At 71.6% G+C, this 13,607-nt stretch overlaps 3 protein-coding genes across 6 annotated transcripts; 1 reads left to right on the forward strand and 2 right to left on the reverse strand.

Annotated features, from left to right (window-relative positions):
* Positions 1-137: 137 nt before the first annotated feature.
* On the reverse strand, positions 138-5,941 carry SLC43A3 (solute carrier family 43 member 3). 4 transcript variants are annotated; one of them, XM_038180554.2, is made up of 13 exons: positions 4,278-4,932; positions 3,892-4,112; positions 3,454-3,583; positions 2,949-2,995; positions 2,781-2,857; positions 2,612-2,704; positions 2,353-2,492; positions 2,092-2,198; positions 1,614-1,769; positions 1,413-1,526; positions 1,068-1,254; positions 809-932; positions 138-391 (listed from the first exon to the last, which is right to left on the reverse strand). In XM_038180554.2, exons 1-13 carry the CDS (start codon positions 4,847-4,849, stop codon positions 236-238), a joined length of 2,124 nt encoding a protein of 707 aa, XP_038036482.2. In that variant the 5' UTR covers positions 4,850-4,932; the 3' UTR covers positions 138-235. The 4 variants fall into 4 exon arrangements, with proteins under 4 accessions (XP_038036482.2, XP_038036485.1, XP_038036484.1 ...); XM_038180557.2 differs by lacking the exon at positions 4,278-4,932 and adding an exon at positions 5,880-5,941 and having other exon boundaries at positions 141-391; XM_038180556.2 differs by lacking the exon at positions 4,278-4,932 and adding an exon at positions 5,051-5,206 and having other exon boundaries at positions 141-391.
* A 1,480-nt stretch (positions 5,942-7,421) lies between these two features.
* Positions 7,422-11,419, forward strand: RTN4RL2 (reticulon 4 receptor like 2). Its single transcript, XM_038180467.2, has 3 exons — positions 7,422-7,720; positions 9,480-9,964; positions 10,463-11,419. Exons 1-3 carry the CDS (start codon positions 7,687-7,689, stop codon positions 11,195-11,197), a joined length of 1,254 nt encoding a protein of 417 aa, XP_038036395.1. The 5' UTR covers positions 7,422-7,686; the 3' UTR covers positions 11,198-11,419.
* Positions 11,420-12,111: 692 nt separating this feature from the next.
* On the reverse strand, positions 12,112-13,250 carry TIMM10 (translocase of inner mitochondrial membrane 10). The gene is made up of 2 exons (XM_038180468.2): positions 13,093-13,250; positions 12,112-12,410 (listed from the first exon to the last, which is right to left on the reverse strand). Exons 1-2 carry the CDS (start codon positions 13,161-13,163, stop codon positions 12,209-12,211), a joined length of 273 nt encoding a protein of 90 aa, XP_038036396.1. The 5' UTR covers positions 13,164-13,250; the 3' UTR covers positions 12,112-12,208.
* Positions 13,251-13,607: the final 357 nt, after the last annotated feature.

The following is a 13,607-nucleotide window of genomic DNA, read 5'->3' on the forward strand; positions in this document are numbered from 1 at the left end:
CCATGTGTTTTGAGGATGTGGAGGGGCTGTTCCCCCAGCCCCGTGAGGCAGAGGGGGTCCCAAACCCACAGCAGCCACTGGGGACACCACAGGGAGCAGCACACTGGGTTGTTAATATTTATTCCCCCCCAAAACACCCCCCCATCCCCCACTGTGCCCCCTGGCACAGGTCCATCCCTCCCCCAAAGTCCAGTAGAAAACGGCTGCGGCAGGCGCTGGGTGCGGGCTGCGGGGCTCAGTGCGGTGTCTGGGCAGGGGTCTCGGCGCTGGGGGGGGCATCCAGGGGGCTGCTGACGGCCTCCAGGTCCTTGGCACGCCGCCGGCACTCACGGGCCACCACCACGGGGCTGACGTAGGCCACCAGCACCACGGCAATGAGCCCCACATTCACCTGTGCGGGGCGAGGGGTGTTGGGTTTATGGGGCAGGGGTGACCCCACCCGGACAAGGAGCCTCTGCTCCAGCTCCTCGGCCTCCCCGAGGCTGCGTGTGCACCCCACAGCCCATTTTACCATGGTGCAGGACTTCCCGACCCTTCATGGGGCAGCACCCCCATCCAGACTTATTCAAAGCCCTCCATCCCACCATAGGGCATGAACCCTACCCTACAATGTGCTGGGACCTCCCTCTCACCACAGCCCAGTCCCTCCACCCCCCCTTGGGGCAGAAACCCCACCCAGCCTCAGACCAGGACCTCCACCCATCCACAGACCCTTACCACCCCCCCTCTGTAGAACAGGAGCCCTAAACCCCCTTGGGGCAGCCCCCCACGGGCTGTAGGACCCCCAGGGGCTGCAGCGAGCACTCACGTAGAAGGGGTCCCCGTTGAGCACGCCGTTCACCAGGGCGATGCAGGGGTACTGCAGCAGGGCCACCAGCGCCGACAGCGCCATGGCCAGCCCGTACAGCTTCCCAAAGTGCTGCGGGGGGAACCTGCGGGGACACCCCGCACGTCACTACCACCCCCACGCCATTTTCTGCCCCCTCCGCCCTGTCCCCCAGCGCCGTGTCCCTCGCCACCACCCCTTGTCCCGTGGCACCGCCACTCTCCCGGGGCGCAGGACTCACGCGATGGCCAGGAAGGCGGCGTTGCCCCCGTAGAGGAAGGAGCGGCTGATCACCTGGAGCACGAAGGTGGCGAGCTGCACGGGCAGCACGGGCACGGCCGCGCAGACGGAGAACAGCACGCACTGCGTCACCGTCACCACCAGCGACAGCACCGACGCCTGCAGGTCGGCCAGTGCCCCCCGGGCTCCTGCGGGCACCACAAGGTCAGGGCACGGTGGGGACGCATCCCCAAGGAGCACAGGGGCCAGGGCACCGGCACGGCGGCCCCCCCAGCCACACGGGCACAGCGGGGACATGCGCCGTGCCGAGTCCCCAGGGTGGGATCACGGGGACGGGGGCGGTTACCCTCCGGGTGGTGCGCCTTGCCCCGCTTGTGCCGGTCGAGGATGAGGCCGTTCCAGGGGGCGCAGAGCACCCCGCAGAGCTGGGTGAAGGCGAAGGCGTTGGTGTAGGTGCTCACTGCGGGGAGGCAGGGTTAGCGAGGGGGCCACGGTGCCCAGCTCCCCCGGGGTCACCGGGACCCCTGGCGCGGCCGCCGTGCCCTACCCAGGTTGGTGTCGCCGCGGGCCAGGTGGTCGAGCAGCGGGTTGAGGGTGCCGATGAAGAGGTAGTGGCGCAGCTGCATGACCGAGAGCCACACCACGTGCCAGAAGAAGAGCCACGACAGCACGCAGGGGCGGAAGGGCACCGGCGCCGCGCCACCTGCACGGGCACCAACCCCATAATCACACACATCCCATAATCATAATCACAAAGCCCATATTTAGAGACTATGCCCACCCATCGGGACACACCTCCCAAATGGCCACACCCGCCCCCATTTGGCCCACTGAGGACCCCCTACTGATGCCCATGTGCCCACACCCCATCACCTGCTTGACCATGCCCAACCCTAAGCCATGCCCCCTTCATCTGCATATGATCTGCATATAATTTGGGCACACCCACCCCCAGCATGCTCAGTCCCAACCATGGCCCTGCCCACCCCTGGTCATCCCCCCTGCCCCCCCAGTTCCCCCGTCACCTTTTGGGGCGCTGGGCTCCAGGGGCACCTCCTCGGGGCCCTCACCCCCCGGCGGGCGCTTCTCCTCGTAGGTGCGGTAGGACTGCGACCGCCCCGGGCACTGCAGCCTGCGGGAACGCTCACCCCGTCACCCCACCCCATCCCAGTGCCACCACCACCACGGGACGGGCACCCCCAAGCACCCCCAGGACGGGCAGTGCCACCAGAACGGCACAGCCCCACCCGGGGACGGGATTTGCCCCCCCGTCGGGACCTCCTTACCCATAGTTGTAGTTTGGGGGCAGCGGGTAGGGGATGCGCGTGCGGGGCATGAGGAAGAGGGTGCGCAGCAGGTGCCAGGCGCTGCAGGCTGCCATGAAGAGGAACATGGCCTGCAGGGGCAGCCCGCGCTCGTACAGCACCTGGGGACACGCACACGGTGTCACCGCCCTGGCCGTGTCCCCAGCTGCGTCCCAGCCGTCCCCATGGCCGTGGCTGTGCCCTGGCCGTGCCCTGTCCTCCCGCAGAGCCCCGCGCCCACCTTTATGATGAGGAAGATGGCAGAGGAGGAGTCGAAGGCCCCGTTGTAGAGGGTGATAACGATGGAGCGGTACTTCCCAAAGAGGTTGCCCACCTGGCGGAGAGACCCTCCTCCATGACACCGGTGTCCCCAGCGCCAGGCGGGGTGCCCCGGGTGTCCCAAAGCTCACCTGCATGTTGGTGAGGATGAGGAGGATCCCGCCCACCGACAGCATGGACATGGCCGGGAAGAGCAGCACGGCCAGATCTGGGGACAGTGGTGTCAGCGGGGCTCGGAGACACGGGTGGCCCCCCAGCCCCCACGGGGGCAGCGGCACCCAGCCCCCGCGGGGTCTCACCTCGCGTGGAGAAGGCGACCAGCAGGGTCCCGCCGGTGTAGAGGGAGCTGAAATGTGGGGACAGCGGGGACAAAGTGGGCACAGGGCACCGGGGGAGAGCTGGCAGCCCTGCACCCGCGTGGCACCCGGCACCCCGATGTCCCCTGGGCGCCCCACCACTGCCTCACGGGACACCTGCAGGGCTGGGGGACATGGGGACAAAGCCGGTGTGCTCTGGGGACATCGAGGGGGATGTCTGCAGGTCTGGGGGTGTCCCGGGACTGTGGGCAACATGGGACACGCCAGGGACATTTGGTGGCTGTCCTGGTGTCCTGGGGCTGCCACCCGCGCCTCCCCCATGCAGGCAGGGCTCTTCCAGCCCCACCCTGCCTGGGCTCCCCGATAACCGCCCCAGTCCCGATAACGCCCCCCTCACACCTCCGCGGCGCCAGCACCCTGCTAACGAGCCCCCGGTCCCGGGGCACCCACGGGTGCCGTGTCCCTGCCCTCCGACGCGGCCACTCACATGGCAATGAGGCGGGCCACGGCGGTGCCGAAGCGGTCAAAGACGTAGCCCATGGGCAGCGTCATGAAGTTGTTCATGAAGGAGCCGATGGTGAAGATGAGGGAGAACTGCTCGTCCTGCCCGCTGCAGTCTGCAAGGCAGCGGGGACACGGGGACAGCGGGGACGTGGGCACCGGCACGGCGGGGACAAGGGCATGGGGACAGGAGAAGCAGCACCCAGGGCACCAGGCAGCGGGACAGCGGGGACACGGGGCACTGGGGAAGCTGGCGTCCCCTGGCACCGTGACAGTGGGGATGTAGGGATGGGGACTGCAGGAACACGGGGCACCAGACACTGGGGACATGAGGCAGAGGGACAACGAGCAAGCAGGATGCACAGGGAGCGGATATGGGGCCAGGGGACCAGGAGGGATGGGGACGGTGTCCCCGGGGCCGTACCGGACAGCGTCCTGTTGGGGCTGGGGCTGGGGCTGGGTGAGGTCTGGCACAGCTCCCCGAAGTACTGCAGGTCCTTGAGGACATAGACGAGGGAGGCCCAGCCAAAGATGATGCCGCAGAAGGCCCCGCACTCCAGCAGCCCCGAGAGCAGCGTGCCCAGCCGCTTGGCCCGCCCCGCGCCCCCTCCCGCCATGCTGCCGGGCACGGGGCTCCCGCTGCGCCTGTGGGTGACAAACGGGGGGGTCACAGCCCGGCGTGGTGGCACCCCGACGGGGATGTGGGTGGGCAGCACCCCGCAGGGCGCGTGGCCAAACTGCCCCTTGTCCCCTGGTACACCCCCCATGCACCGGCACCCCCCGTGCGCACGCGTGCCCCCGCACACCCACCTGCCTGCGGCCGGCCCTCGTGCCACCGCCGCGGAGTTTGGACCCGGGGCCAGACCCCGTTGTGCACGCACGGCCGCCCCGCACGCACCCGCGGTAATCTCACAGGGGCACCCGTGGGCCCCCCCCGGGGCTGCCGGCACCGATAGGCGCTGGTCGCCTCTCCGCAGCACCGCCCCCCCTCCGCCACCCCCTCGCCTTATCTCCCCGCAGCACCCAGTCCCAGGGAGCTGCCACCTCCCCTGGGGGCCTGGCACAGCCCCTGGGGACATTGGCATGCTGCTGAGCACCTGGGGACAATGACACGCACACCCTGCCCCGGGGGCCTGGCACAAACTGTAGGGACACTGGCACAGCCCCTGGGAAGCTGGCACACCCCCTGGGGACAATGGCACCGTGACAGGCACGCTGGCACCCCCCCAGGGATGCTGGCACCCCCTCCTAGGGACGCTGGCACCACTTGTAGGGGCTCTGCCACACCCTTGGGTGCCCGGGGAACCCCAATCACAGCCCCTGGGGACACCGGGGCCCTGCTGGGAAGCCCTGGAAAGCTGGCACACCCCCAGGAACCCCATCAAGCACCCCCTGAGGGATCCCAGCACGTCCTATGGGGACACCGTCACATCTTGGGGACCCCATCCCCCTGCTGGGGCCCACCATACCCACACCAACCCGGTCCCACCGGTGCCACCAGTGTCACCAGCCGGCTGCCACGAGCACCAGGCTCCCATCCCCTGGCCTGTGTGCTCCGCGCCCCCCCTCCGCTCAGCACCCACCCTGCCCCTCGGTGTCACCACGTCCCCGCACTGTCCCCGGCGCTGGCTCAGCTGTCCTGCGGCCCCGCGTAATGGCTGCTAATGAGGCTTCATTACCGCTGGCCGGAGCCGGGCAGAGCGGCTAAAGATTAACCCAGGCCCCGCGGCCAGATGGTGACGGATGCGCCCCAGGAGCTGCGCAGCCTTCAGCCACCCCACGGGGACTTTGTGGGGCTGGGGCGCGGGCAGGGGTGGCACGGGGTGGCCGCGGCCACCGGTCCCAGCATGGCACGGAAGGGGATGTTGGCTGCCTGGTGCTGGCGTGGCAGCGCAAGACACCCCAAAAAAAAACCCAAGGGTGACCAGGTCATCGCCAGTGGGGGGGCGATGTCCCCTCCGTCACCCCGTGCCACCCCCGGCTGTGACATGAGGCAGGTGGGGACGCCCCCCCTCTGGGATGCGGGGCGCTGCCCCACGGCCTCCCACATCCCCCCCATCCCAAAGCACCCTGGGGTGGCAGCGGGGGGCTCCCCACGCCCGCTCAGCCCCGCAGCCCCCCCGGGCAGAGCCGTGCCGAAGCGGGGCGGCGCCGTGCGCCACAAGCACCCCGCGGCCCCCCAATCCCCCCCTCCCCGGCTCCCTATCCCCAAAACCTGCACCCCCCGATCCTGCTGAGCCCCTCCCCGGCTCGGCCCGGCCCTGCACGGCTCGGCTCCGAGGCGCCCCCCCGCATCCCTCCGGGGATGGCACCGCCGCGGCTCCGCCCCGCTCGGGCCCGGCTGTGCCCGGTTGTGCCCGGCTCGGTTCGGGCTCAGGCCCGGCTCGGATGCTCCCGGGGCTCCGCACTCACCCCCGGCCCCGGCAGCGCTCGCCCGTCCTCCGCGGCGGGGGGGGCGGACCGCCGAGGTCCGGAGCCTCCCCCCGGGCGTGGCGGAGGCTGGGGGGCGACCTCCGGGGGTCACCTCCCCCTGGGTGTGTCCCCGGCCCCCCCACCCGGCTGCGCCCTGCCGCGGTGTCCCCCCCCCCCCAAAATGTGTGTGTGTGTGTGTGTGTGTGTGCGCCCCCCCCAGCTCCATTCATCCTCACCCGGCCATTCAACCCCCCCCCCTGCGCCCCCCCCGCGGCTCCATTCAGCTGCTCAGCACCCAGCCGTCCGTCTGTCCGGCCAGCACCGCCTGGCCCCCCCCGTCTGTCCGTCCAGCCACCCATTCACCCCGACATCTGTCCCGCTGCTCAGCCGCCCCCCGATGTCACTGCCCCCCCCCCGACCCCCCCAGCACCTCCTGCCTGCCCTTCCCTCCCCACCCGTCCGTCTGTCCGTCCTCCACCCCAATCCCTCATTGACCACCCCTACCCGCCCACCACCCCATTGCCACCCTATCCCGGTTCCTAGGCCTTATGGGGTCACCAGGGGCCTGTCCCCGTGTCCCCACGTCGTGCCCCCACGGGTGGGTGCCCCCACCACACCCCCAGCACCCTACAGCCACCCTACAGGCCTATAGGACGGGGACAACCCTTGGCACAACGGGGTGCCCGGCTCCCTGCGGGACGGGAGAGACCGTGGGGGCCGCGCTGGGGAATTTGGGGAGGGGGACACAATTAGGGGGGGGGACGCCCAATTAGGGGGGGGGGACAGTGAGCGGATGGCAGCCCCTGAGTCAGCCCCGTGCCGCCCGCGACGCCCACCGCTCCCCGCCAGCGTCTGTCTCTCCAGCTTGTGATATTTCGCTCGCCGGGAGCCGCGCCGGAGACGGCACCGCAAACACGGCGGGTGCCAGATTGTGCCGCCGCAGCCTGGCACGGCCACGCGTGCCCCTCCCCACCCGTGGGGCCGCTGGCACCCCACGCTGGGAGGGAAGGAGGGAGGGAGTGGGGGGGACACACGCACACGGGACACCCTGGTGGCGCAGGAGCCACCCAACACCCAGGCTGGCACCGCGGACAGCGCCCGCTCCGGCACCGCGGACAGCGCCCCGGTCCCGCGTGGCCGTGGGGACGGAGCGAGGCCACCTCCCGAGCCCCCCCTCCCGGCTGTGCCCCCGTGTCCCGCGCTCGGGACGTCCCCTCCGACCTCCCCAGGACCCCCGCGGCGAGTCCCCAAATCCTGGAGAGGCTCCTCCGCCGTGCGCCCCCCCCGCCCGCACTCTCGCCGCGCCCACTCGCGAGTCCCCGCGTCCCGAGTGGGGCCCCCCCCGTGTCCCGCACCCGCAGCGGGCACTGCCCACCCTCTGCGCCTCCCCTCGTCCCCGCGCTGCCCCCTTTTGTCCCCCGCGGGTGTGCGCGTCCCGCGTGGGTGTGCGCGCCCCCCGCGGCGTGTCCCCCCCCACGAGGCTTAACGGGACGGCCCGGCCCGGCCGGGGAAGGGTTAAACCGAGGGGGGCGGAGCGGGGCCGCCCCGGGATAAGGCGCGGCACCGGGCACGGCTCAGCCCCTCCGGGAGCCGCGGGGAGAACCGAGCCCAGCCGTGCCCACCCGTGCCCAGCCGTGCCCACCCGTGCCATGCCCCGGGGCGGCGGCGGCGCTGGTGGCGGTGGGCGCTGCCGGCGGCGTAACGGGGGGTAAGGGGGGGCGCGCAGCCCCCCCCCCGGTCCCGGCCATGAGCACCCGTGCACCGGGCAGTGCCTGAGCGCCCGCTCCCGGTCCCGGCCGCCCCCACCATGCTGCCCCCGACGGCTCGGGACCTGCCCCAAGGTAGGCGTGGGGCGGGCCGGGGGCAGGGACCCGCCGCGGGGGGGGGCGCACGGCCCGGCTCAGGGGTGCCCCGGGACCCCCGCCCCCCCCCCCCCTTCCCCTCCTCCCGGTGGCCGCGGGGACGTCGAGGGGGCGCAGCTCAGGATTTTGGGGGACCCCGAGGTTCTTGGGGTGAGCCCCGAGCGCACGGCTCGGGGCGGGGGGCACGGGGTGAGCGGGGAGCCCGGGGGCACCCAAGGGTGCCCGGGGTGCGCTGCGGGTGCCGTGCGCCCCCCCCCCCCCCCGGGGTGTGAGGAGCACCCCGGGGTGCGCCCCCTCGGGGGGGAGCCCTCAGGGGGAGCCGGGGGGGGCCGGGGGCACCCCGATAAGAGCGCGGGGCGCATTTAGGGCGCGGGGCCAGCCGGAGTCCTGAGACCCCACAACCCCCCCGCGGCACGTCGGGGGCTCGGGTACCCCGCGGGTGGGTGCCCGGGGGGGGGGCGCAGCGCTCGGGGAAGGGAAGCGGGACGGGGGGGTGGGTTTGGGGGGGGGGGGGAGCTTTTGGCACGGGGAGCGGTGCCCGGGAGCCGGTGACTTCAGCGCTAAACTGAGTCAGCCCGCGGCGAGGGGGAGTGACAGATGGGGCGCGGGAGGGGGGCGCCGGGGGGGCGCACGCCGGCACGGGGCGCCGGAGGAGGGGGGCGGCGCCGAGCAGCTGCGCCGGACGCCTCCTCGTCGTCGTCCCCCCCTTCTCCGTGTACCGGGGGGGGGCACACGCACACACACACACACACACAGAGCCGCCTCCCATCCCCCGGTGGAGGCAGCTCCGCGCTTCCCCCCTTCCCCTAAAAAAAAAAAAAAAAAGAAAAAAAAAAAAGAAAAAAAAGAAAAACTCCCCCCCACCCCCCCCCATCTCCATCTCCACCTCTCCGGGCCCGGGGCCAGGCCGCGGGGCTGAATTATGGATGAGGCTCTCGGGTTGCACCCGAGGGGGGGGGGGAACCGATATGGAGAGGGGGGGGACACGGGGGCGCAAACGCACCCGGAGCGGCGGCGACGCGTGTCACCGGTGCGCGCGTCAGCCCGCGCCCACGCCTGCCTTGCCCCGCACGTGGCCGCGGCACGCGTGCACGTGGCGCCGCCCTGCCGCCGGGGGCGCGCATGGGGGGCATCACCCCCCCGGGGGGGGGGGGCGGACCCCACGGGAACGGGGGTGTGAGGACGGTGAGGGGCGCCCCGAGGGCTCCTTGGGGTGCGCCGGGGTGCGGGGTGCGCACGGAGGTTGGGATGGGAACGTGAGCCTGGGTATGGCCCGAGGGGCTCCGGGGGCAGCGGGGTTGTGCGGGGTGGGTGTGGAGCTCTTGGGGTGCGTGGTCCTATAAAATGGTCGTGGGCACGGCCCCGGGGGCTCCTATGGGGTCTTGGCCCTATGGGATGGGCATGGCCATGGAGAGCGCCTTGGGTGCATGACCCAAGGGTGAGCACGGCGTTATGGGGTGGGCATGGCCATATGGGTTGGGCACGGCCTTATGGGATGAGCTTGGCCATTTGGGATGAGCACGGCCATGCGGGGTGGGCACGGCCCCATGGAGCTCCTGGGGCCAGAGAGAGCCTGTATTCAACCCGCACCCTGGGGTGCTCCTGGGGGTGCCCTCCCCGGGGTGCCGCGGGGTGCTCCGGGCGCCGTGCGGGGCAGCGGGTGCGCGGGGCTGGGCTGGGGGCTTCGGGGCGCTGCCCCAGGCCGTGCCCCCGGGCTGATGCCCCACTGTGCCCGCAGGCGGGCGCCTGGCGGCCCTGCTGCTGGTGGTGCTGGCGTGGGTGCCCGGCGGGGCACCCGCCTGCCCTGCGCTCTGCACGTGCTACGTCTCGCCGCCCACCGTCAGCTGCCAGGCCAACAACTTCTCCTCGGTGCCCGCGGGGCTCCCGCCCGGCGCCCGCCGCCTCTTCCTGCAGAACAACGTCATCAGGGCGCTGCGGGCGGGCACCTTCGGGCCCAGCACCGTCACCCTCTGGCTCTACTCCAACAACATCTCCTCCATCCAGCCGGGCACCTTCCGCCACCTGCCCGCCCTCGAGGAGCTCGACCTGGGTGACAACCCTCACCTCCGCGTCCTGGCGCCCGACACCTTCCACGGCCTCCGGCGCCTCCAGGCCCTGCACCTCTACCGGTGCCAGCTGGCCAGCCTGCCCAGCGGCATCTTCCGTGGCCTCCACAGCCTCCAGTACCTCTACCTGCAGGAGAACGGGCTGCTCTACCTCCAGGTCCGCCTGCGCTCGGGCAGGGACCCGGGGCAGCGCCGCCGGAGGTGGCCCCGTGGGGCTGGGGGGAAGGGGGTGGCTGTGGGGCGGGCGTCGGAGCTGGGTTTGGGGAGGCTGGTGGGGTTTGGGGAGGCTGGTGGGGCACGGGGCAGGGTGATGGGTGAGGATGGGGGTGCGGGGATGGGGCGTGAGGTGGGGCACCAACGGGACGTGGAGGTCTGGGTGGTGCCCTTGGAGCGAGGATGGGGAGGGGGCTGAAGGATGGGGACGTGGGACAAAGATGAGGGATGCCCGCGGGGCAGGGACACGGAGATAAGGGATATCTGATGTCCTTGGATCAGGAACTGGGGCAGGAAGATGAGGGATGCCCGCGGAGCACGGATGGATGACACCCACAGGAATGGGATGGGAGGAGGTGAAGGCGACGCTTGGTGCCCGTGGGGCCGGGACAGGTCCCCAAAAACGCCCCCAGCACCCACGCCCTTTCTCCCCGCCCCGCAGGATGACCTCTTCGCCGACCTGGCCAACCTGAGCCACCTCTTCCTGCACGGCAACCGGGTGCGGGCGCTGTCGGAGGGCGTTTTTCGGGGGCTGCCCAGCCTGGACCGGCTCCTGCTGCACGCCAACCGCCTGGCCGCCGTGCACCGCCGCGCCTTCCGCGGGCTGTCGCGCCTCACCATCCTCTACCTGTTCAACAACAGCCTGGCGGCGCTGCCCGGGGACCCGCTGGCCGCCCTGCCCGCCCTGCAGTTCCTGCGCCTCAACGCCAACCCCTGGGCCTGCGACTGCCGCGCGCGCCCGCTCTGGGCCTGGTTCCGCCGCACCCGCGTCTCCAGCTCGCCCGTGCCCTGCGCCAGCCCCCCGCAGCGCCGCGGCACCGACCTGCGCCACCTGCGGCCCCAAGACTTCGACGGCTGCCCCGAGGAGGACGAGGACGAGGAGGAGGAGGAGGAGAAGGAGGAGAAGGACGAGGGTGGTGGCGGTGGCGGTGCGGTGGCCGTGGTGGGCACCCCCGGGCGGGCGCTGGGCCGCCCCGGCACCCTGCCTGCCGCGCCGCCCTCCGCCTTCTATCGCGACGGGCTGCCCCCTCACGACCTGCGGGGGTCCCAGCCCCGGCCGCCCCCCCCGTCCCGTGACTCCCGCGGCCCCCCCGAGGACGACGTCCCCTTGGCTGCGGCCCCGCGCCTGGCCCCCGCCCTCCTGCCCCTGCTGGCCCTGCTCCTGCCCACCCTCTGAGCCCACCCTCTGGGCTGGGGGGCTCGGCCCCATTTGGGGGGCACCCGGACCCCTCCTCGTCCCCGGGGGGGTCCCCCTGGGTTTCCCTGAGCTGCTGGGGGCACCTGGAGCAGAAGGGGGGCGGTCCCCAGGACTCGGCCCTCCACCCGCCCTGAACAAAACCCCCCCCCGCAGGCAGCGAGCGGTCGGGAATTATTTATTAAAAATGGTCTTATTTTGGGAGCCTGGGGCCCGGCTGGCTGCGGCGCTGCCTTTCCAGGTCACGGCGCGCTCTCTGCTCCTGAAATATTGATGGGCCCGGCACCGCCGCCGGCCCGCAGGGCGCCACAGCGCACGCACGGCTCGCTGCGGCACCGCACGGACAGACGGACGGGGTCGGGACCGGCCGCCCCTCTTCTGGGGTCTCTCCGGGGGTTTCCTCTCCCGGTTTCTTGTCCCAGTTTCCCCGTCTAGGTGTCTGGTCAGGTATCTCCCCCCAAAGCATCCCTGGTGGTGTTTTGGGGTCGTCCCCGTCCCTGTGTGGGTGTATTAGGGTTTTCCCTGCCCAGGTGTGGTGTATTGGGGTTATTCCCCTGCAGGTGTCCCCGTGTGGGTGTTTTGGGGTCGTCCCTGTGCAGGTGTCCCTCTCTGCCTGCCCTATTTCCCTGTGTGTCCCCGTAGGGTCTTTCCTAGCCATCCCCTAGCGTTTCCCTCCCCCCCAAGCCCCCGGGGGCCGGCAGCGCCCCGTCCCCACCCCGCAGGGGATTAGGAGGGGCTCAGCCCAGCTCTGCCTAATCCCAGATTACACGGGTGGGGCTGGGGGCACAGCGGGTGCCCCCCTCAAGGACACAGCTCTGGGGGACACCGGGGGGGGGGGGCATCCCCCATCCCACAGCCAGGTTTGGGGCACGAACCCCCGACAAAACAGCGCAGGGTGGGTTTGGGGGGCGAGGCGAGCAGCCAGCTGGCCCCAAAGCCTCCAGTTTATTAATGGGGGAAGGGGAGGGGACACACACACACACCAAGGGGGGGTCAGGCAGTGCCCGTGCCCTGCTGCATGCGCTTGAGGAGCTCCTCGTCCTGCAGCGACAGCTCCGTCAGCTTCTTGCCCATCCTCTCGTGCACGTCCAGGTACTTGGCCACGCAGCGGTCCAGGCACACGCTCTCGCCCTTGGACAGCTCGGGCTCCTTGTAGTGGGGGGGGACGCACTTGCGGTGGCACGCCTGCGTCATCCTGCGGGGCACCGCGCTGTCACGGCCCCGCCACGCCCCCCAGCACCCCCTGTGTCCCCCCAGTGCCCCCCCAGGTACAGGCAGTTCCCCAGCAGCCCCCCCCAATCCCTCAGGCACCCCCAGTGTCCCCTAAATCGGGTCCCCCCAAAGACCCCCAAGACCCTTAGAGCCTCCCAGGCCCCCCAGCTCCCCCAGTTCCTTCCCAGCCCCCCCAGTGTCCCCTCACTCGGGCCTCTCAGCCCCCCCCCCCATTCCCTAGCCCCCCCAAGACCCCCTAACTCCCTGCAGCCCCCCAGCTACCCCAGACCCCCTCAGCCCCCCCCAGGACCCCCAGCTCCTTAATCCCCAACCCTATCAGGACCCCCAGCCCCTCCCCAATCCCCATGGCCTCTCAGGACCCCCAAACTCCCCCCGGACCCTCAGGACCCCCTCAGCCCCCCCCAGGACCCCCCATCCCCCCCCATCCCCAGGCTCCCCATTCCCCAGCCCCCCCAAGACCCCCAAAAACCTCCAACTCCCCCCTCAATCCCTAGCCCCCCAGCCCCCTCCCCAGCTCCCCTGAGCCCCCCTGCGCCCCCCCCTGCGCCCCAGCCCCCCCAGGACCCCCCAGAACCCCTCAATCCCCCCCAATCCCTAACCCCCCAGGACCCCTCAGCCCCCCCAAGCCCCCCCATCCCCCTCACCGGCTGTACATGTCCGCCATCATGTCCACCTCCAGCTCTGCCGCCAGCTGCTGGGCCCGCAGCGGGTCCATGGCGGCCCCCGGCGGGAAGCGGCCGCCCCACGCGCTTCCGCCCGCACGCCGCCCCGCCCCGCCCCGCCACCGCCCGCCGACCAATCGGAGCCGGGAGGGGAGGGATTGGCGCGCCGCCCAGCCAATGAGAGGGCGGGTATCGAGGGGTGGGGCGCGGGGCGGTGAAGCGGGAGGGGAGGCGGGCTGCCCGCCCTCAGCACCACAGGGACGGGGCCGGCGCTCGGCCCGCGAGTGTGGGGCTGGGCCCCAGTGGCACAAATGTCACCAGTGTCCCCCCCAGTGTCCCCCAGTGTCCCCCAGTGTCTCCCCAATGTCTCCACATGTCCCCAGTGTCCCCCCAAGTTCCTAAAGTCCCACATTTCCCCTCATGGTCCCTCATGTCCCCCTATGTTCCCCATGTCCTCACATGTTCCCCATGTCCCCCAATGTGCCCCCAATGTCCCC

This window comes from Anas platyrhynchos, chromosome 5 (genome assembly GCF_047663525.1).
Source record: "Anas platyrhynchos isolate ZD024472 breed Pekin duck chromosome 5, IASCAAS_PekinDuck_T2T, whole genome shotgun sequence".
NCBI lineage: Eukaryota > Metazoa > Chordata > Aves > Anseriformes > Anatidae > Anas > Anas platyrhynchos.